Source organism: Macadamia integrifolia, chromosome 4 (genome assembly GCF_013358625.1).
Source record: "Macadamia integrifolia cultivar HAES 741 chromosome 4, SCU_Mint_v3, whole genome shotgun sequence".
Classification (NCBI taxonomy): domain Eukaryota; kingdom Viridiplantae; phylum Streptophyta; class Magnoliopsida; order Proteales; family Proteaceae; genus Macadamia; species Macadamia integrifolia.
In genome coordinates this window covers 11181880-11199208 of record NC_056560.1, presented here as the reverse complement: position 1 = coordinate 11199208, position 17329 = coordinate 11181880, and the positions used below count along the sequence as shown (strand labels likewise).

Sequence of the window (17329 nt, the reverse complement as noted above, 5' to 3'; positions counted from 1 at the left end):
TATTTCAGCCTTTAAGATGAAACAATTCAATGACCCCCTAGCAGTTATTATGCACTCAACTGCTATACCTCATTGGAGTAATCCAACATTATGCTCAAATTAAAAATAAAAAACTTAAAAAAAAAATTTAAATAGAGACAAAAATAAAAGAATGATTATTTCCATCAGTTCCATGCTTCTTAAGTCTTGTCTAGTTTCCTCTCAAAAAAAAAAAAAAAAATAATTGTCTAGTTGCAGAGACTAAGATTCTGTTTTAGTGGACAAGACAAATTTCAAGTACATACAAAAATGCCAAGTCATGGCATGGAAAGATAGTTCTGCTTTCGGCATCACCCCTTCATACATCATATATTCATACCCATATCATATGGGTGCAGAAGCAACTCATCTGCTTCCATAAAGGCACTAAGAAGGATTAATGGAATACTAAACGAAGATTATAAAAGGTAATGGATGTGATATTCGAATCAGACCACGATAATGGAGTAGTTTAGGTGTTTAACTACTCTTATTTTTATTTAAAAAAAAAAAACCCTCATATTGTCTTTCAATCTATCTATTCTTATGTAATAAAAATGGAATCTTTTTGTTTCTCTTTATCTTCCAACATGTACAAGGGAGGGAGGTTTGTTCTGAGTTTGGTTCCTCTCGCCCCATCTCTCAGATGGGGTGGTTAGCTGTAGGGGAGGCCGGAGGAGATCCAAATTCAGGTTGTTTGTCTATTTTGTTATTGTTTTATCAAATTTTACTTTTCTTTTTATTCACACAAATAAAAGAAAAAGTTTCTCGAGTCTGAATCACTTACCCATACATGTATGCTTCAAGTACAATTAAGTGATAAAATCTATTCTTTATGCTTCTATAAATATCCCTTCATACTCTTAATGCCTAAATGGCAAATGGCATTAGATGGGACAAATAAAGTGTATAGGTGATCCGTTTCAGCTTCTTTGTGGAAGAGTTCGGAGCTTGTGGATGCTTCCCTTTTTTTTTTTTAAATGGTTTTACTATATTACATAAAATGAATGTTTTGATCTAGCCGTCCATATGATTAAAATAAAGTTAAAATTATTTGAAAGGGAGATAACAAATTATAATCAATAATTGGGGTGATAAAATATTTTATTAATTGCTTGATATAATTGCCGGTGAGTTATTACCATGATCAAAACTTGGTGGGATATATAGGGGCACTGTGAGAATGGAGAAGGGGCTCAGAGTCTTGTAGAATGGTAGATAAGAGAATCAAGGTTAATTATTACAATTCACTTGCAGATGCTTCAAGGATGACCAACCAAAATGACTGGGCAAGAGCACAAAAATGCTATTGATAATGCTGTGCTCTTGAGGTCTCAACATTCTTGTGAAATTTATATTTGGTAATAATTAGGAAGGAATATAATTTGGGTTTAATTTGTTTTCCAAAATTGAGAAATCAGTAAAATATTCAGTAAGAAAAGTAGACTGTGACGAACAACTAAATTCAAATTATTTTGAAAATAAATATTTATGTTTAAAGATTTTAAATAAAAACTGTAATGTATTTTAAATATATATATATATTTTTTTTTGTAAAAAAAAAACTCTGAAATTTTAGATAAAATAATTTAATTCTAATTATTTTCTATTAATGGATTTGACATTTAGACTAAGATTTAGCTTAATCCCTTGCCACCCGCCACCCCCCCCCCATTAACCACATGTATTTTGAGTTAATTACCAATCATACTAGGCAAACCCATATAATTATTCAAGTGTCGAATGTTATAGATAAAATATATAACAAGTATGATAAAATATACTATGATTCATGGGAAAGTGGATTATATATATATATATATATATAAATGATTGTAGCTATATATTTAGCGATTAGTTAGCAAGTTATTCAATTTGACTAAGATGAAGATAAGAATAAAACCAGAGTTTGGAGCTGTCAAATTCCTTGCTCTCACGTACCATGTGTTAGTGTTTTTTACCAGAACTAAGGGAAGAATATACTACTTCTAAGCCATCAAAGTCTGGAACCATATTCACTCGTCAAAACTGGAAAAAATTCATGCTCATTGTCCCGTTTTATTATTTAATATTTTGAATCATAGGACAAATGATGTGACAATTCTTACCATTATATAGATAGAGAAGATATGGTCTTAGTTAACCACATATCAAATTTTAAACTCTTATTCAATCAAACACCTCCCACCCGTGTTAATACATCCTTATTTTTCAACCGTTCATATATATATGTCCATACATCCTATCATAGTCTTTATATTTTCTAAGTTTTATTTCTTCAGATCGAAACCTGACAAGTAGACATGGGACCTTGGGGTCAATGTATTCACACATCTTTGAGCTGTTTTGATAAATTTATCAAATGTCGAAAAGATTTCCCACTCAATATTATTAGTTATAAAGTGGAAATTGCCATCTTTTCAACAAGATCAACAATTCGCAAACCCCATTGATGCAGGTACATCTGCACTACCTTATTGGACCAACATGACCAATTGTGGAAGCTACGGGTCAAGAAGAACCATTTCAACTCAGGTTTTTGGTCCAACTAGGGCTGGTAGTAGTGTAGTTTAATTCTGAGTCTTTTATTTTTTCAAGTTTGTCTTTGGGTAAAATACGTAAGAGAGAGAAAAATATGATTTTGTTTCAATGTTAGAGTCTAAGTAGGAGGTTTATAATTTTCTCTTTATATGAAATTCAATGTTCGAGATTAGAGTGAATTTTATTTAGAATTAATTGAATCTGTGCATTGTGTGACTCTCTTCCCCCTCTTTTTGTGTTTTTCCCTCTCTTCCCCCAGGCTACCCCATCACCCACAATAACTCTTTTGCACACCTAGGCCTTTGTTTGGCGGTTTACAGTGCTTAGTGGAGTATCTGCATGAAGATTGATCACTTGATCAAATCCTCCAAGTGCATCAATACTTGATTTGCACCAATTTCTTTGCTTTTCAAGATACGTGGCATTGATCTTGTTAACTCCTCCATGGGTTTATACTTGACTCTTATGTAGGTCCACTATCTAATGAGCAATAAGAATTTGAACTTGAACAAAAAAATAAATAAATAAATAAATAAGTAATGGTAATGGTAATAGTAAATAATAAATAGCCTTTTTATTTTCTCAACTTCACCGCAACATAAACCCCATTCTCTATGAGAGCGGATCAGGTTCACGTACAAGAACGTACAAGAACAACCTGGTCCATGGATATAGAATCAATTTTCTCTCTTCATTTAATAGATTCTATACCCACGGATCAGGAATGTACAAGGACATTCTCGTACGTGAACCTCATCCATTCACATTCTCTATACCTAACATTCATGAATCCCACATATTTAAAAAAAAAAAAAAAAAAAAAAAAAAATCTTAAACTCACCCCTCTCCCTCTCCCTCTCCCCTTCCTTATGAAAGCATTGCATCCACCCAGTATTACCATGTGCAAATAGTAAAGAATTATACTTCACTAGCCATATGTTTGAGAAAAAAAACCAATAAAAAAAAAAAAACAGAACAGGAACTATTGGACATTCCGCTAACAAACATGCTTTACAACATTCCCGTCCAACTTGGTTATACAAGATTTAAGAAAGCACTGTTTCGATTGGTGCAAGCAGATATCCAAACCCCTCATTTTGCTGAAAATCGAAGTTTACAAGGATATCTCTTCACCTGTCGCTCCATGAACAGTCCTTGTTTACCAAATTTCCTGAACTAACTCAGTTAAAAAAACAATCCACCCTTTTTTGAACCCTCCCAGTTCCTGGTTTCATTTCAACCAACTGGAACTATTAGGCTCATCACTTATTCAGACAGCATGAAACTACAAAAACACATGAAACCTCTAGAAGCTAGTGATCTTAAAGTAGATGAACAGAAGAAAAATGTTCACAGATGTACAATGTCCATCATGCTCCCTCACTAGTAGCCCGTGCCTGTTTCCGAGCTTCTTCCCGCATAACTGCTTTGACATAGATTTCATAGCAACAGCCTAAAATGGACAAGCAACAAAACAGCCACTTTTGAGAGCTTGCAGTTGTAACAAGCAAAAGTTGTAATTCCATAGACTTGTACCTACAACTACATTAGAGTATAGCCGTTCGATGACATGCTTTAGCCATTCTATGAAGAGTTCTTCCATTTTTTCAATTTTTATCATTGATCATCTTGAACAAGTTAATTACTCAAATCACCCAAGTCCTGTCTCTGTATCTACGTATTTATAAATGAAGGCTTAAGCTTACCAGCAACAACAACAATTGTGAGCACGTCCCCCACTCTTTTGAGTCGCCAGACACTCTTCTTATGCGATTTGAACCGCTTCAAAGCAGGGTCTTCTTCTAAAAGCTGTAAAGGTTTAAAAAAAAAAAAAAAATCAGTTCAACATGATGTCCATGACAACCTAGTTAACTAGGATATCAATTGACAACTCCATTTCGATTTTGCTAGAAGGAAGAGAATGCAGTTTTAAGGTTGATTGGTTTCTAAGAGAGAGGATGGGGGAGTAAAATGGATCCAACCGGTTGCTTCAATTAAAGTTAGAATTTACAGCAGCAGAGACATAATTTCACAAAAGCCCCAGGTTAAGTAATAAACAAGGTAAAGACAATAGTGGCATAAAACCATTTCTGGAAACATATAGAATCAGTTTTTTTTGTTAGGTTAGGGGTGGGGTGACATTTAGTATGAGCATAAGATCCATCTTATCTTCGAAATGTCATATATCAATTAATACCAAGTATTTTAGAGCTTAAAGTCAAGGAGATCAATATCAGACCAAAACAACAATGAAAAGGACTGCAAAATTCTTGATTGGGAAGCAACAAAAAAAAAATTCTGAAGAAGAACAGACAATGCTAGCACTAATTCCATTATTTACAAGCTGCAGACACCCCTCAGTCACAGACTCAATATAACTGTAAACAGAACTTCTGCAGCAACTCAGCTGCATCAATCCAGCATCCACCCGGTACGAAATCAATACTACACTGTTTCTACATTTGAACATTTTGCATCACACCAGCACCTAATTCCATCAGCCACTTGCAGCAGTTTCAGCTTAATACCATTTGGGACCTTATCACGACCTGTTCCCAAGCATGTAATGGTGCAACAGCCCATAGGAGAAGTCTATTGCCATAAGCCGAAAATACCTCAACCATGCTGCAACTTATCTGATTATGAGTTGAATCTTGGCCACAGCACTCATTAAGCCTACAGTGCAACTACAGCTGGGGTCACAATTTGAGAGACATGTAATGCTTAGGCTGTGGCAACACAACCCAATCTGTTATATTGGAGACCTCAGAAAATCTGAACCAACTCAAGTTCAACAGGCATGCCTGATTGCAGGTTTGTAGAGAAGTTGACAATAAAAGTGTTGCATCTAAAGTTTACATTATTTCACCAAGATGTAACAGAATTTCGGTCATACAAAGCTCATTTTTTTCTTGTTTCTCAGTTTCATACGAGATATAGTTCTTCAAGACTAGGTTGGACTCCATTTGGGTACAGGATGATGCTCGAATTGGGTTGGTCAATTGGACTAAAAAAATCATTCGGCCCCCAAAATTTGGGTTAGGGCCCTCCACCCAAGCTAACCCATACTGCCGTTGCTTGCTTGCACACCCAATTGAACCAACCAGTTACTCCATCAACGTCCTCCCAATTCTCAAGCTTCATTAAACCACAGATAACGCTAGAGATTATACCGGTATGAGACTATATCAACAGATAGAGAATTATTTCAACAAAATCTCATACTTAGTCGCATCAATTCGTATAAGCAACCCAGTGGTAAGAACTGAAAAATTGATTAAGAGACTACAGCGTGGATCACGAATGTTAAAAATGGGGCTCATATGCTGGATGAGTTTGGGATACCTATCCAGGTGCCGTCACTTGTCCAATAACAATGAGCTAAAATAATAGTTCACACTCGGCTTCTACGGATTTCTATATCACAATCATGCAACTAATTACAATTTATAACTGGACTAGAACGTAGGGAAACCCTAACAGGTAATTGGAAAAAAAATAAAAACTCACCAAATCAGAGAGAAAAAAGATCCAGACGAATCGGAGGCCAATACAATAAGAGGGGAAATATAAGAAATACTAACAGCTTTCTCCCGAGCACCCGGTTCGATGTGGAGTCGACGGCGTGAAAGGAAAGAAGGATCTTCCGGTTTCTGATTAAAGTCAACCAAATAAAATAAATTCAGAAGAGAGAACAGCCAAATGCAAAGAGATGGAAGAAAAAACCTTCGGAGAAGGGGGAGGTGGAGGGGTGAGGGTGAGGGGATGGAAGACGATCTATTGAACCATAAAAGAGAAAAACTAACCTGAGAATGAGACAGAGAGCGAGAAAACATGGCGGTTTTGCTCAGTAAGAAAGCCATTCCTGCGGAAACAGAGCCGCCAGAGCCGAGGAGACAATCGCAGAAAGGAAATGCTCAGCACCGCCTAGGTGAAATGACACAAACGCTATACAAATACGCACGTGGCAAGGTTCTGAAGAAACGGAATCGAATCGGTCAGAGATGCTTTCCGATTCAAATCTCATCAGAATCTTTTTGAATCAGTTCGATCCTCTGGCCATTTGGGCTAGAGACGAATCGGCCGAAATAATTATATCGACTCATGGTTTTAAAAATCGAATCAGATCAGATAGGTCAGTATCGATCTTGACCTTTTCAATCCCAATGCACAGGTTGAGTCCAAACGTAAAAAACATAATAAAAATTAATTTTTATTATAAAATAGGGATAAATTTGTAGAAGATGGTTCAATCCATGTAAGTTGGAATGATATTGGTCTTAAGTCTTTTAAGTCTTGATCAATCTTAAGTTTTAGAAACTTGATAAGGAGAGGGTTCTTAGAAGGCAACCTGACTTCTACACAGTGCAAGGGCCAATGGGATACATGTAGAAGTATTGACAACAATAAGGTTTTCGCATTTTATGAGATAGAGTGGTCACCATTTGATGTAAGAAGTTTCTTCAATTGAAACCTTAATATAAGAAATATTTTATCCTTTTTTTTTTTTTTAGGTAGTTTCACTGAGTTCATAATAGGGATGTTTATGATCATCGTATTTACACCAAAGTGTCTTTAAAATCAATAACTGTGATCAAAACAAACGGTGCGATCTAAAATACAAGTTGTCTATTATCATATATAAGGACAGTCCATGTGTGAAGTAACCATTTAATCCTTAAATGATAGAAACCCTCATGTTCTAACTCCTCCATTCATCGAAATCACACAACGAACATACGGGTATGGAGTTATTATACATATTACCAAAAATTCCTAATCCATTGAACGACAAATATTAGAGAGTAATAATTTTTTAAATATAACTAAACCCGTGTCATTGTTCCGGTTTAATGGGCAAGTTGGACCATTGAAAGAGAGTGGTCGGACCGTCCCACAATCGTTCGGTCTTCGGAAACACCAAACGAAGAATGACCACATATTCCTGCTAAATTTTGTGCCGCAGGCCGGGCCACGCATGACGGCTGAATTGCAGAAAACCAAAACGAATATTTGAAGTTTCGGAAGAATTTCGTCGTACATTCGACCTTCGTGTTTGAACGGAAAACTAAAAACCATGGCGATGCGAGTCGCAGCCTGCGTTGGAAGAGAACGAATCGTCTCTCTATCTTCACTTCCTCGCCACTTCCAAGTCGGAACCGGAAAACCTGTCTCTGTTTCTGCGTTTGCTCAGCACAGGGTTCCATATCTTCGTACCAGAGATGGTAATGGCAATATATTATTGCCTTCTTTCTCTTTCCCTTCTGTATCTCTTCTTCTGCGAAATCTTTTCCACAGATTATCATGGATGTGACTAAGATATTTATGTTTGTGTTCTCTTTTTCATTGCTTGCTTTGGATGTTATTTTACTGAATTCGTGTTTCCATCCATTACTTGATGTTTTCTTAAACTTAAATTTATTGTTGGATACCTGCTGAACTGATCAAATTCTACTGAATTTTTCTTCTTATTTCGTCTCTCAGAAGTTAAGTACCAGGTTCGCGCCATTCAAGAGGCCGCGGTGGATCAGAAGGCTACAGATGGAGAGAGTGATAAATCATCTCAATCATGGAAGATTAAAATGCTTTACGATGGAGATTGCCCACTTTGTATGCGCGAGGTATCTCCTCTCTGATGTTTTCCTTTGCTTCTATTGGAAAATAGAAAATTCAACATTTTGTCAAATACTAATAGCAATTTCCGTGTGTGTGGTTATTTTAAAATTTTTAGCGTCCAATTTCGGACGATTTTATGAAATGAGGTGCCTACCAAAGAAATTGAAATGAGGTGAATAATTTGTTGAAAACCAAATTCCACTCTCTATTTGTGATTATTAGGTCAACATGCTTAGAGAGAGGAACAAGCAATATAAAGCAATTAAGTTCGTTGATATAGGTTCTGATGAATACTCTCCAGAGGACAATCAAGGCCTTGACTACAAAACGGTATGCCAAAAAGAGAAAACTGGCTTGCAAGGACTATATTCTACTCAAGATAGTAAGTTTTTCTAATACTGCTATATATAATCACTGAGTTTTTGCTCTTTTGTCTTTGGTTTAGGCTATGGGCAGAATCCATGCTATCCTGTCTGATGGAACCGTGGTCACTGATGTAGAAGTATGGGCCTCAAAACCTTCTAGTTTGATTCATTTTTATCTTTTGCTCTCCTCCAAAACTTTCTTGTTTGACTCCTTCGTATCTTTTCTTTGAAGTTATTGTGCCCAAATTTTGTCTGTCCAATTCCCCCCAATCCAAATTTTATGTTTACATTTTATTGTTTCAATATGAATTGACGTCTCATTCTGCATATTATCAGGAATTGCTGCATATAATAGAATGTTCATCACATTGTTTTAAAAAAGATACTTAAGTTACATTCTTTTTTCTTTCTTTCTTTCTTTCTTTCTTTTGTTTTTTTTGGGGGGGGGGAGGTGTAACTAAATTCTAGAATGAACAAACTAATCCCTTTCTGTGACAAACAATTTTAAGATACATTCACCCAAAGAAAAAAACAATTTGAAGATTCAACACTTGTAAATGATATTGTAATGCTGTGAACTAGTAAAGGACTCCCTGAAAACAGATGCGTTTTATGTCATTGGATGTGATGGAAACTGTAATACTGCCTCAATGGTCATTTTACAAATAGAAAAAAACCGATGGTTGTGATATCATTGGATGCCAAAAACACTGTAATGCAACCTACTATGATTCTAATCCGGATTCCATCCTTGTTCAAGCTTTGGGGTATCGGCGTTTGATTGTTGGTCAAATTAAATTTTAAAAAATATATATTGGAAGGTCTGGCTGTGTTCTTTTCTCTCTAACTTGCATTTCAATACTTCCTGCATATGAACAATTTTTTAGGCGTTCAGAAGACTCTACGAAGAAGTTGGCCTGGGATGGATTTATGCCATTACAAAATACAAGCCTGTAAGTCCTTTTTGTTTTCTTTCAGAACTTGGAATTAGTTTCATGGATCTATCATCTTATTTAGTTATTTGTCCATAACTGGTTAATAAGGAAGCAAACTATTTACAGATTGCAATTATGGCTGATGCAATATATGGTGTTTGGGCAAAATATCGCCTGCAAATTACAGGTTAGTCCATATTCCTGTAGCTTAATTGTCCAAGAAAAATGCTTTTCTTGTAATTGTACGTATCTTGGCATAATTTTCCAGTTCATTATTTTTGTGACATAAGCTGAAGTTCCTTCACATTTATATAAATTAAACAATATATCGCCAGGACACAACATTAGCATGGAAAATTGGGATACTAAAATAATGTCAATAAAGAGAACGTAAGCAATCAAATCTAATGTTTCACTCTTTATTGGCACAAGTATTTCATCAGAACTCAACATTTAATTCCAGCCTAATACAACTCCAATGTCCAAATATTACAGAATTTAGGATCATCAAGCTTGGTTTTTACACTAGAGAAGATCACTTGTGTGTGTGTGTGTGTGTGTGTGTGTGTGACTGATGTTCACACATGGTATGGCAGTTACATTTGATATTTCCACTAGCTTTCTAGATGGTCATATTCTTCAATTAACTGCGGAAAGAGATCATATCTGTAACTTAATTGTGCCAGTTGGACTTGGACATCATAGGAGCTTCAGTCATCATACATACAAAGTGCTTTGCTTGGTATATGCTTTATTTATGAGAAACTCTACAAGCTTCCTTTTTCTTCTTTTCCCTCCTCAAATTGGTGTATCCCTCTCGAAAGTTCTGGAATACTCTCTCTCTATTTCTAGCAGAAAATGATCTAAAGAGCAAAGAGATGAAAACAATGAGTCAAATAGAAAGAACTAACATGTCAAAACACAACCTTATCTTTTAGCAACTTAACAGGGAGGGGACCCTCACTATGGGTGTGGATTTCTTAGTGAGAAAGGGGTCTTGATAAACTAAAAAATAAAGAAGAGAACGGAGAAAAGAACATATTTTGTAACTCTCTAGGAGTAAGAAAGACTTATTCCAGCTAAACATCGATGATGAGAACCACTTAATGGGCAGGTCAACCTTACAAAGCAAGATTCTTCTGTCCAGCGGGGCAACCCTGGTTTAATTTTCAGATCTTGCAGCAGTTAGTTTGTCCATCTGGTTAAACTTGCATTAAATTAAGTAATCACAGATGTATGTTCCTACTGAGGGATATTAATCACTGGAAGCAGGTCCACACATTATCAGGACAATTTTGTCTAACCTTGAGACTGCACCTTTCTTGGATTCAATCTTCCTCTGGTGCTTGTCTTCCCTGGCATGGGAGTTTTAATAAGCAGTGAGCTGATTATTACTCTTCAGGAATTACGTTTTCCATAGGACACATCAAGCTATTTTTTGGTTCATTTTGGCTATTCGATTACTATTGCTTCCATTTTTTCATGCATTAATGGGTTCTCATAATCTCATATCCATGAGCTGCTTGATTTCAGGTCGGCCTTCATTAGAAGTTATTTTGGAGGAGCGAAAGAAAAGTATGGTATGCATACTGCAACTACATGAATATCATTGTGATCAGTTGTTTAATATCAAATTGAAAAGGTTGCTTGAATGGCATTGTAAATATGTTTAATTGGTAAGTATCAAAGTTCAGGATATCATATATTAAGTGGATCTCTAGTAATAAAATTAGCCATATTTGAATTTAGATTTTAGTAGATGTCTTTACTATGTTACCACCACCCCCCCCAAAAAAAAACCAAAAATAAAAAATAACACTTCGGTCAAGATATTTAAATTTTTTATCTGGTTTATGAAGGTTGAACGAGATGTGGATTTGAGTAATTTTCTATTTGGAACTTTTAAGATGATCACCATCAAATCTATCAAAAATTGAAAGAAAGATGATACAGACCGATACTATTCACTATACTACCCTTATTTTCCCTGTCTGAGCAGATCTCCTGCTTGTAGTGAGCTTAGTTATTCAAAAGAAAGTAATAAAAATGAAAGGATAAAACTTTCTTGGCTAACATTGTTTTGTTTTGGGTTTCACTACAGGGTGAAACATGCAACAATAGCAAGACATGTAAGATGTGAGCTCTATTAATAGTACGATACAACTCCCAAGGATGACATTCTTTTTAATGGATCTGGCACGCATGCTGCTTTGTTGGAGGACTGAAGTAACTTAGTGTCAGTGAGTTTCAGTTATGCGTCCTAAAGTATCTATGTGTTGGAATTGGGCAGAAAGTTCAGGTCTACAAGATCTTGTTTGATTACTTAGATTATATTCTTTATGCAAAGTACAGCTTAGCACCCCAGTGGAAAGTGTACAGCAGATATATAAGAGCATCAGCCCTGTTATATTATGTGACATAATTACTTTTTGAATCTATAAATAAAGCTTTAGAATTCACGGATGTTCATGTATTTATGCTTGATGTCCATTTGTGATTTTATAATCCTTTATCAGACATAGATCTGTTGTTCTAAAAGAAAATTTATATACAATTCTGCTAATTTTTCATTTTGGCAACTGCAAATCAGTGTATTCTACTGATCAATTTTTCTGAGGCCCCTCAAAAAGACTACCTTTCCTGGATATCTGAGGAGAGTCATTGGGTGATCTCATGACAATAATTGGAGTATGTGCATAAATGAGTTTTGTAGTTATTCTATAATAGTTTCTACACACTGTAATAGGTTAATGAATATTTTCCTGTAGTAAAGATGGTGACTCAGTAAATACAGATAGGGTTGTTTGTTCTAATTTGGCTTGCAATAATTTTCTTGTATCAGGTGTCATGATTTGAATGATGTAGGGTAGGAAGTTTCCTCTTCTAGATTTTGTAATGCTTAAACTCATGCCAAAACTAGTCCTGAAAAAAAAAGAAAAAAGAAGTGTAATATTTTCGTTGAATTTCAATATATTGTTAATAAGGCAGTTCTTTGCTCCCCCCAAACACCCCCCCCCCCCAAAAAAAAAATTCTTATGGTTCTGATTTTTTCAGGCCCCTTTATTCAGTGGAAATTTTTACATTAGATTTCAACTCTACTTGAATCTCTGCAGCTAAAAGTGTGTAATTAAAATAGGTTTGAGGAGTGGCCACATGCTTGGAGTGTTCTGGGCGCTGACGAAGCAAATTTGAATCTTGTGTTGCTGCCTTCTCACATTAATTGGATTTAATAAGAAGTAGGTTACGACACATGTTCCAATGTATCCCGCAAGGCATAATCCATTTACAACTCCTGGTGGACCAAATTATCCCAAACGAGTGCACCTTCTTTAATGTCATTGATGTCTGGTTCTTGGTTGTGGATGTATCATTAGAAAAGAGTTGAACCAATTCAATCCCTAACACTGCCCCTGGACCATGGGGGACTATTTCTAACTTCACATAATTGTGGCCTGATTCTGATTCATCAGAAAAATCTTTCCTATGATCATCCAACACTTGAATTTTTTTGGTAGCATTACATGCATTCGACTGACAATTACCAAGATGTTGGGAGTTTCAGAAATTATTTGTCACATGTGGAAATTCAATATTTGCCCAAAACTTGAAACGAAAACCTGCTGATGTACCATATTTTTTTTAGAAGTACGCATTTTTATACCTTGGCCATTTTTCACTAAAAAATTGAAATTCTGGTTATTCCATATGTTTATCAAGTTTTCTTCTATACATTCATATTTGGGAAAAATCCTTTTGTCACCACACAAGGGCACGCCTCAGCACAATTGGGAAGGTTGCTCCATTGTGACCTAGTGGTCATGGGTTCTAGTCGGAAAGCAGCCTCTATGCAAAGTGGAGGTAAGGTTGTATAAATTATGATCGTCACCGGACCCCACAATGGTGGGGTCCTTGTGCACTGGGTATTATTTAAGAAAGGGTCTAGATTAGTTACATGTCAAATTTTCATTTCAAATTCAATCATTTCTCCTTCCATGTAATCGCATACCTCCTAGGTATATTCATGCACCCCCTACTCTCCATTGTACCTTCTTTGTAGTCCTGGAATTTTAATGGTTTGTTCACTGTGGACAACTCCAGTTGGGCTGAATCCTGACATTTGAATAGTACAAGTTAAAACCCTTTTTTTAAGCACTTTTCAAATTATAAATATATTAGTGTAAAAGGTTTTTTTTTTTTTGGTAGAATTAGTGAAGTTTTCAAAATATTAATCAGTGGCGAGTCATACCAAGCATATTCTTTAGTGTACTTTTCCTGCACTGGGATTCACTAATTAGGATCATCATCTGAACACACTAGGTCCCAGAGAGTTGTGAATTTGCTGTTGTATAAAATTTGGTAGTGAACCCTGTAGGCTCTGACAGAAATGATTAGAAAGTATTGGCTTGTTGCATTGACCTTGATTCTTACTCAAAATATTGTATTAAAAATAGAATTGTTTTCAAAATATTTTCCCAGTTGGCAACTTTTGTTATCTGCATACTGAACTGTAAAATCCATTAGTAAATAATTTTCAGATGATTGCATTAAAATTTTCAAGCTGAACAAAGCTGCATGGTGCTTCTAACTGCTGAATGCTGATGACTGGGAGACCATGCAAAATTGCAACAGAACCTTTGTTGGTGGAGAGGAGTAGATACAAACAGTGAATATTACATGCCAGGGGATGCCAACAAATAGGCTGTTTCATACTTCATTTGCAGATCTTGTTTGCAACAATGAGTGTTATATATGAGCTACACCTCACTTTGTGCATTCTCTTGGCCATTTTAGACCTCTATCCTTACAAAGAGATATTTTCCTGCAAATGCAATTATCAGAATGATACCAATGGAAGGAGGAGAGTTTCTTAAGACACTGAAAATTAATTCACAAAGGCGAAGTACATCCAGAAACGGCATAGAAACTTTGTTGTCACTTTGTACACCTCAGAATCCATGGACCCTGATTCCAATTAATCCTGGTTCTGAGACAATTTTTGAGAGTCAGCCATGGTTGCACTCAAGTATCCTTTTATGGCCATTTTCTCATATCAGTCATTAAAAATGCAGAAAAGAAAATAAAAGAAAAAAAATATGTAATAAGACAAAAATCATGATGTGGTCTTTCACTCTCCTCAATTTCATTTTTCTTCTTTTCTTGGCTTCCAAACATAGCCTAAAAAGCATACTGGGCACAGGCTTAATATCACAACTTACAGGAGACACTAAGGAAACATACACTAAGCATCAGTCAATTAATCCCCTTAAACATTCAATAATCTCTCCACAAATTCATCGATTTTCTTGTCAGAGCTCCCACCTTCACTAATTGCTTCCTTTGCTAGCTCTCTCCATTTAATGGCATTCCTCTTAATCACTTGGCTTCTCTCTTCTTCCATTACTTCCCTTATGCATTTCTTAAGTTCTTCCCTTCTCACAATACCACTACCATCAGATTTAGCTCTCACACCGACCCCCCACACATCCTCCACACACTTGGCGTTTGTTGGTTGATCCGACCACTGTGGTACTCCCACCATTGGCACACCAAGGCTTAACCCTTCCAATGTTGAATTCCACCCACAGTGTGTTACAAAGCAACCCACAGCCTTGTGGGCTAAAACCTCAAGCTGGTCACACCAGTTCACAATTAGTCCAATTTCTTGTATGGAATTCACAAACCCGTCAGGCAACTTCCCATGCTCCAACTCTTTCACAACCCACAGAAAATACTGATCACTCTCTCTTAATCCCCATGCCACTTCTTCCATCTGCTCTGTTGCGATTCCTGCCATGCTTCCAAAAGACACATACACTACTGAATTGGGTGGTCTCCTTCCCAACCATTTCATATACCCGTCACTGGGTGGCTTCCAGAGACTGCCTCCATACCCTGTATCTCCCTTGATCCGTTTGTCTAGGTAAGCTGATGGTACCGTTGGCCCTATCATCGTCACTGCCCAGAGTCCTTTCATGGCTTTGGCAACCTTGTTTGGTAAGCATTAAGAGACACACAATTCAGTTTTGGGAAGATGAGCTGGTGATGTAGAGAATGTGATTTAAGTAATTACTCACCTCGCTTTCCAACTCTTCAAATGTGTTGCCAAATACCCAATCATTTTTGTCCAAGTCTCTAAGTTGATCAAAGATAGCAGACAAATAAGCTGGGTAAGATGCCGGTGCCGCAAGGAAGCTCGGCAGCTCAGAAGACTTGAGTGGAGGAAGGCCAGGAATTGACACTGGCATTGGTTCTGGTGGGACAGGCAAAGCCATGAGACCACGGTGGACACGCCAATATATGGAACAAACTGAGGCCGAGTTAGTGAAGAATGAAGCTCCAAAAATGCCTCTTTCTCTTGCCACATCAAGTGCCCACGGTAGGAATGAGTCATAAACAAGACAGCTAACAGGGGAACCCGTCTCTTGGAGCTTCAATATGAGTTCCCCTAGAGTCCTAGAACCAACTGTTCTGAATGACTCTACGTAGGCTTCAGCACTAGGAGCTTGCAAGAAGCCACCATCATCAAAGCCATCGGAGATAGGCTCAACTCCCACGCCTTGGGCACAAATGGACCTGGCAGCGTAATGGGTAGTGGCGAGAGTGGCCTTTACTCCTTTAGACAGTAAGCGTTTTGCAAATTGGAGTAGAGGGTTTATGTGGCCCTGGCTTGGATATGTGAGCACTACAACATGACATCTATTTTCTATTTCTCCCTTCTCCATCCTTCACTTTTTCTCTCTCCAAAGCCTTTATACTCCCATTTATAGTATAGAGGTCTGGATGATCAGTCATATTCCGGAAGAGGTTGAACAATTGTTAGAAATACCCATCATGGAGAATGGTGGTTGATGATGAAGGAGACTGGGAAGTTTGGGTAACCTTTCTGGTAGATTGAAATGGACGTGTGGTTTTCAACATAGCAATCTGTCTGGTTCCTCTGACGGCATCTTTGATTCTTTTCTGAACTGTTCAAAATGATAATTATAATAAAGGCACCGTTGCAGGATACTCTGGATAACCTATACTTTGGTTTGGGAAGAAAACCCAGAAGGACAAACCAACGAGCACCGTTCAGATGACGAACAATTACACTCCCATTTCTATCATCGCTAATCCGCATTCCACAAATGGATGCATTGAATCGGTCGCGTTTATGTCACATAGCCAACCAATCGAGACTTCTTCATTTTCTTTTGGAATAAAACGACCAGGGTTGAAAAAATTGGATTCAATGGGCCATCCTATCCTCGGCGGAAATTAGTTTTTTTTTTTTTTTTTTTTTTTCGGATAGCATGCGACTATTGGGCCTCTTCCACCTAAAGGGCTTTTGGGATTGTCTAGATGGCATTGTTCTGTACCATCTGATATTCATGTTTTTTTACCTTTGGGGGAAGGAAATTACCAGTTCGATGGTTTGTCTCTCACCATACAGTCATGGTTCCTATGTTTATTGGCACAATGAAAGGGAAAGGAAAGGAAAGGAATCACATTTACCACCAGCAAAAAGCAGTTGTTCAGCAATAGCGCTTTGTTTTCACTTTTCACTGCCATTGCCATCAGCCTGTAGGTTAAATCTCGATTGTGACACCAACTGAAATCTTCCTGTTTTTATTAGGGAGGATGCATAACATCCACTGAAAGGTCACTCAACTACTTTGGCTTCCTGATTAGTGCTGAGGACTAAAATCTACCAAAGCCGAGACCCACTTAGATAGTAGCAAAAAATTCAATTTACACATCTACAGAAGCTTCAAGGACAGCACCGCAACCACAAGTAGCTGTCATTGCTCTGTACATTGTAGTCTGCCCAGAACCACAGCTCTACACACTGTACATTTCATTAAAAAAAAAAAA

The 17329-nt window shown here is 36.9% G+C and overlaps 4 protein-coding genes across 7 annotated transcripts in view; 1 reads left to right on the top strand and 3 right to left on the bottom strand.

The window, feature by feature from the left end:
* Positions 1–3551: 3551 nt before the first annotated feature.
* LOC122075926 (succinate dehydrogenase subunit 7B, mitochondrial-like) lies at positions 3552–6525 on the bottom strand. Its single transcript, XM_042641149.1, has 4 exons — positions 6366–6525; positions 6144–6212; positions 4266–4368; positions 3552–4012 (listed from the first exon to the last, which is right to left on the bottom strand). The coding sequence occupies exons 1-4, from the start codon at positions 6420–6422 to the stop codon at positions 3930–3932; spliced, it is 312 nt and encodes a 103-aa protein (XP_042497083.1). The 5' UTR covers positions 6423–6525; the 3' UTR covers positions 3552–3929.
* A 1008-nt stretch (positions 6526–7533) lies between these two features.
* Positions 7534–11938, top strand: LOC122075984 (uncharacterized protein At5g50100, chloroplastic). Of its 2 annotated transcripts, none has more exons than XM_042641223.1 (8): positions 7534–7784; positions 8044–8180; positions 8398–8505; positions 8621–8677; positions 9428–9493; positions 9602–9662; positions 11009–11151; positions 11577–11938. In XM_042641223.1, exons 1-7 carry the CDS (start codon positions 7637–7639, stop codon positions 11146–11148), a joined length of 717 nt encoding a protein of 238 aa, XP_042497157.1. In that variant the 5' UTR covers positions 7534–7636; the 3' UTR covers positions 11149–11151; positions 11577–11938. The 2 variants fall into 2 exon arrangements, with proteins under 2 accessions (XP_042497157.1, XP_042497158.1); XM_042641224.1 differs by having other exon boundaries at positions 7537–7784; positions 11009–11055.
* A 2167-nt stretch (positions 11939–14105) lies between these two features.
* On the bottom strand, positions 14106–16917 carry LOC122076236 (UDP-glycosyltransferase 74B1-like). Its single transcript, XM_042641567.1, has 2 exons — positions 15550–16917; positions 14106–15461 (listed from the first exon to the last, which is right to left on the bottom strand). The coding sequence occupies exons 1-2, from the start codon at positions 16195–16197 to the stop codon at positions 14739–14741; spliced, it is 1371 nt and encodes a 456-aa protein (XP_042497501.1). The 5' UTR covers positions 16198–16917; the 3' UTR covers positions 14106–14738.
* Positions 16918–17163: 246 nt separating this feature from the next.
* LOC122076234 (calmodulin-binding protein 60 A-like) overlaps positions 17164–17329 on the bottom strand; it is an 18642-nt gene continuing 18476 nt past the window's right edge. For 2 of the 3 annotated variants that reach the window (XM_042641564.1, XM_042641565.1), the window contains exon 9: positions 17164–17329. The gene's annotated coding sequence lies outside the window, so the exon portion shown is untranslated. The other variant, XM_042641566.1, reaches the window with a different exon arrangement.

Bases quoted from the DNA above. Each gene is read 5' to 3' on its own strand.
- LOC122075926 (XM_042641149.1), bottom strand. From the start codon at position 6,422: ATGGCTTTCTTACTGAGCAAAACCGCCATGTTTTCTCGCTCTCTGTCT. The intron at 4,369-6,143 runs GTTAGTATTTCT...AAACCTTTACAG, and splicing joins CGGGTGCTCGGGAGAAAGCT to CTTTTAGAAGAAGACCCTGC. The intron at 4,013-4,265 runs GTAAGCTTAAGC...TGTCCATTTTAG, and splicing joins CACAATTGTTGTTGTTGCTG to GCTGTTGCTATGAAATCTAT.
- LOC122075984 (XM_042641223.1), top strand. From the start codon at position 7,637: ATGGCGATGCGAGTCGCAGCCTGCGTTGGAAGAGAACGAATCGTCTCT. The intron at 8,506-8,620 runs GTATGCCAAAAA...TCTTTGGTTTAG, and splicing joins AAGGCCTTGACTACAAAACG to GCTATGGGCAGAATCCATGC. The intron at 9,663-11,008 runs GTTAGTCCATAT...GCTTGATTTCAG, and splicing joins ATATCGCCTGCAAATTACAG to GTCGGCCTTCATTAGAAGTT.
- LOC122076236 (XM_042641567.1), bottom strand. From the start codon at position 16,197: ATGGAGAAGGGAGAAATAGAAAATAGATGTCATGTTGTAGTGCTCACA. The intron at 15,462-15,549 runs GTGAGTAATTAC...TTACCAAACAAG, and splicing joins TTGAAGAGTTGGAAAGCGAG to GTTGCCAAAGCCATGAAAGG.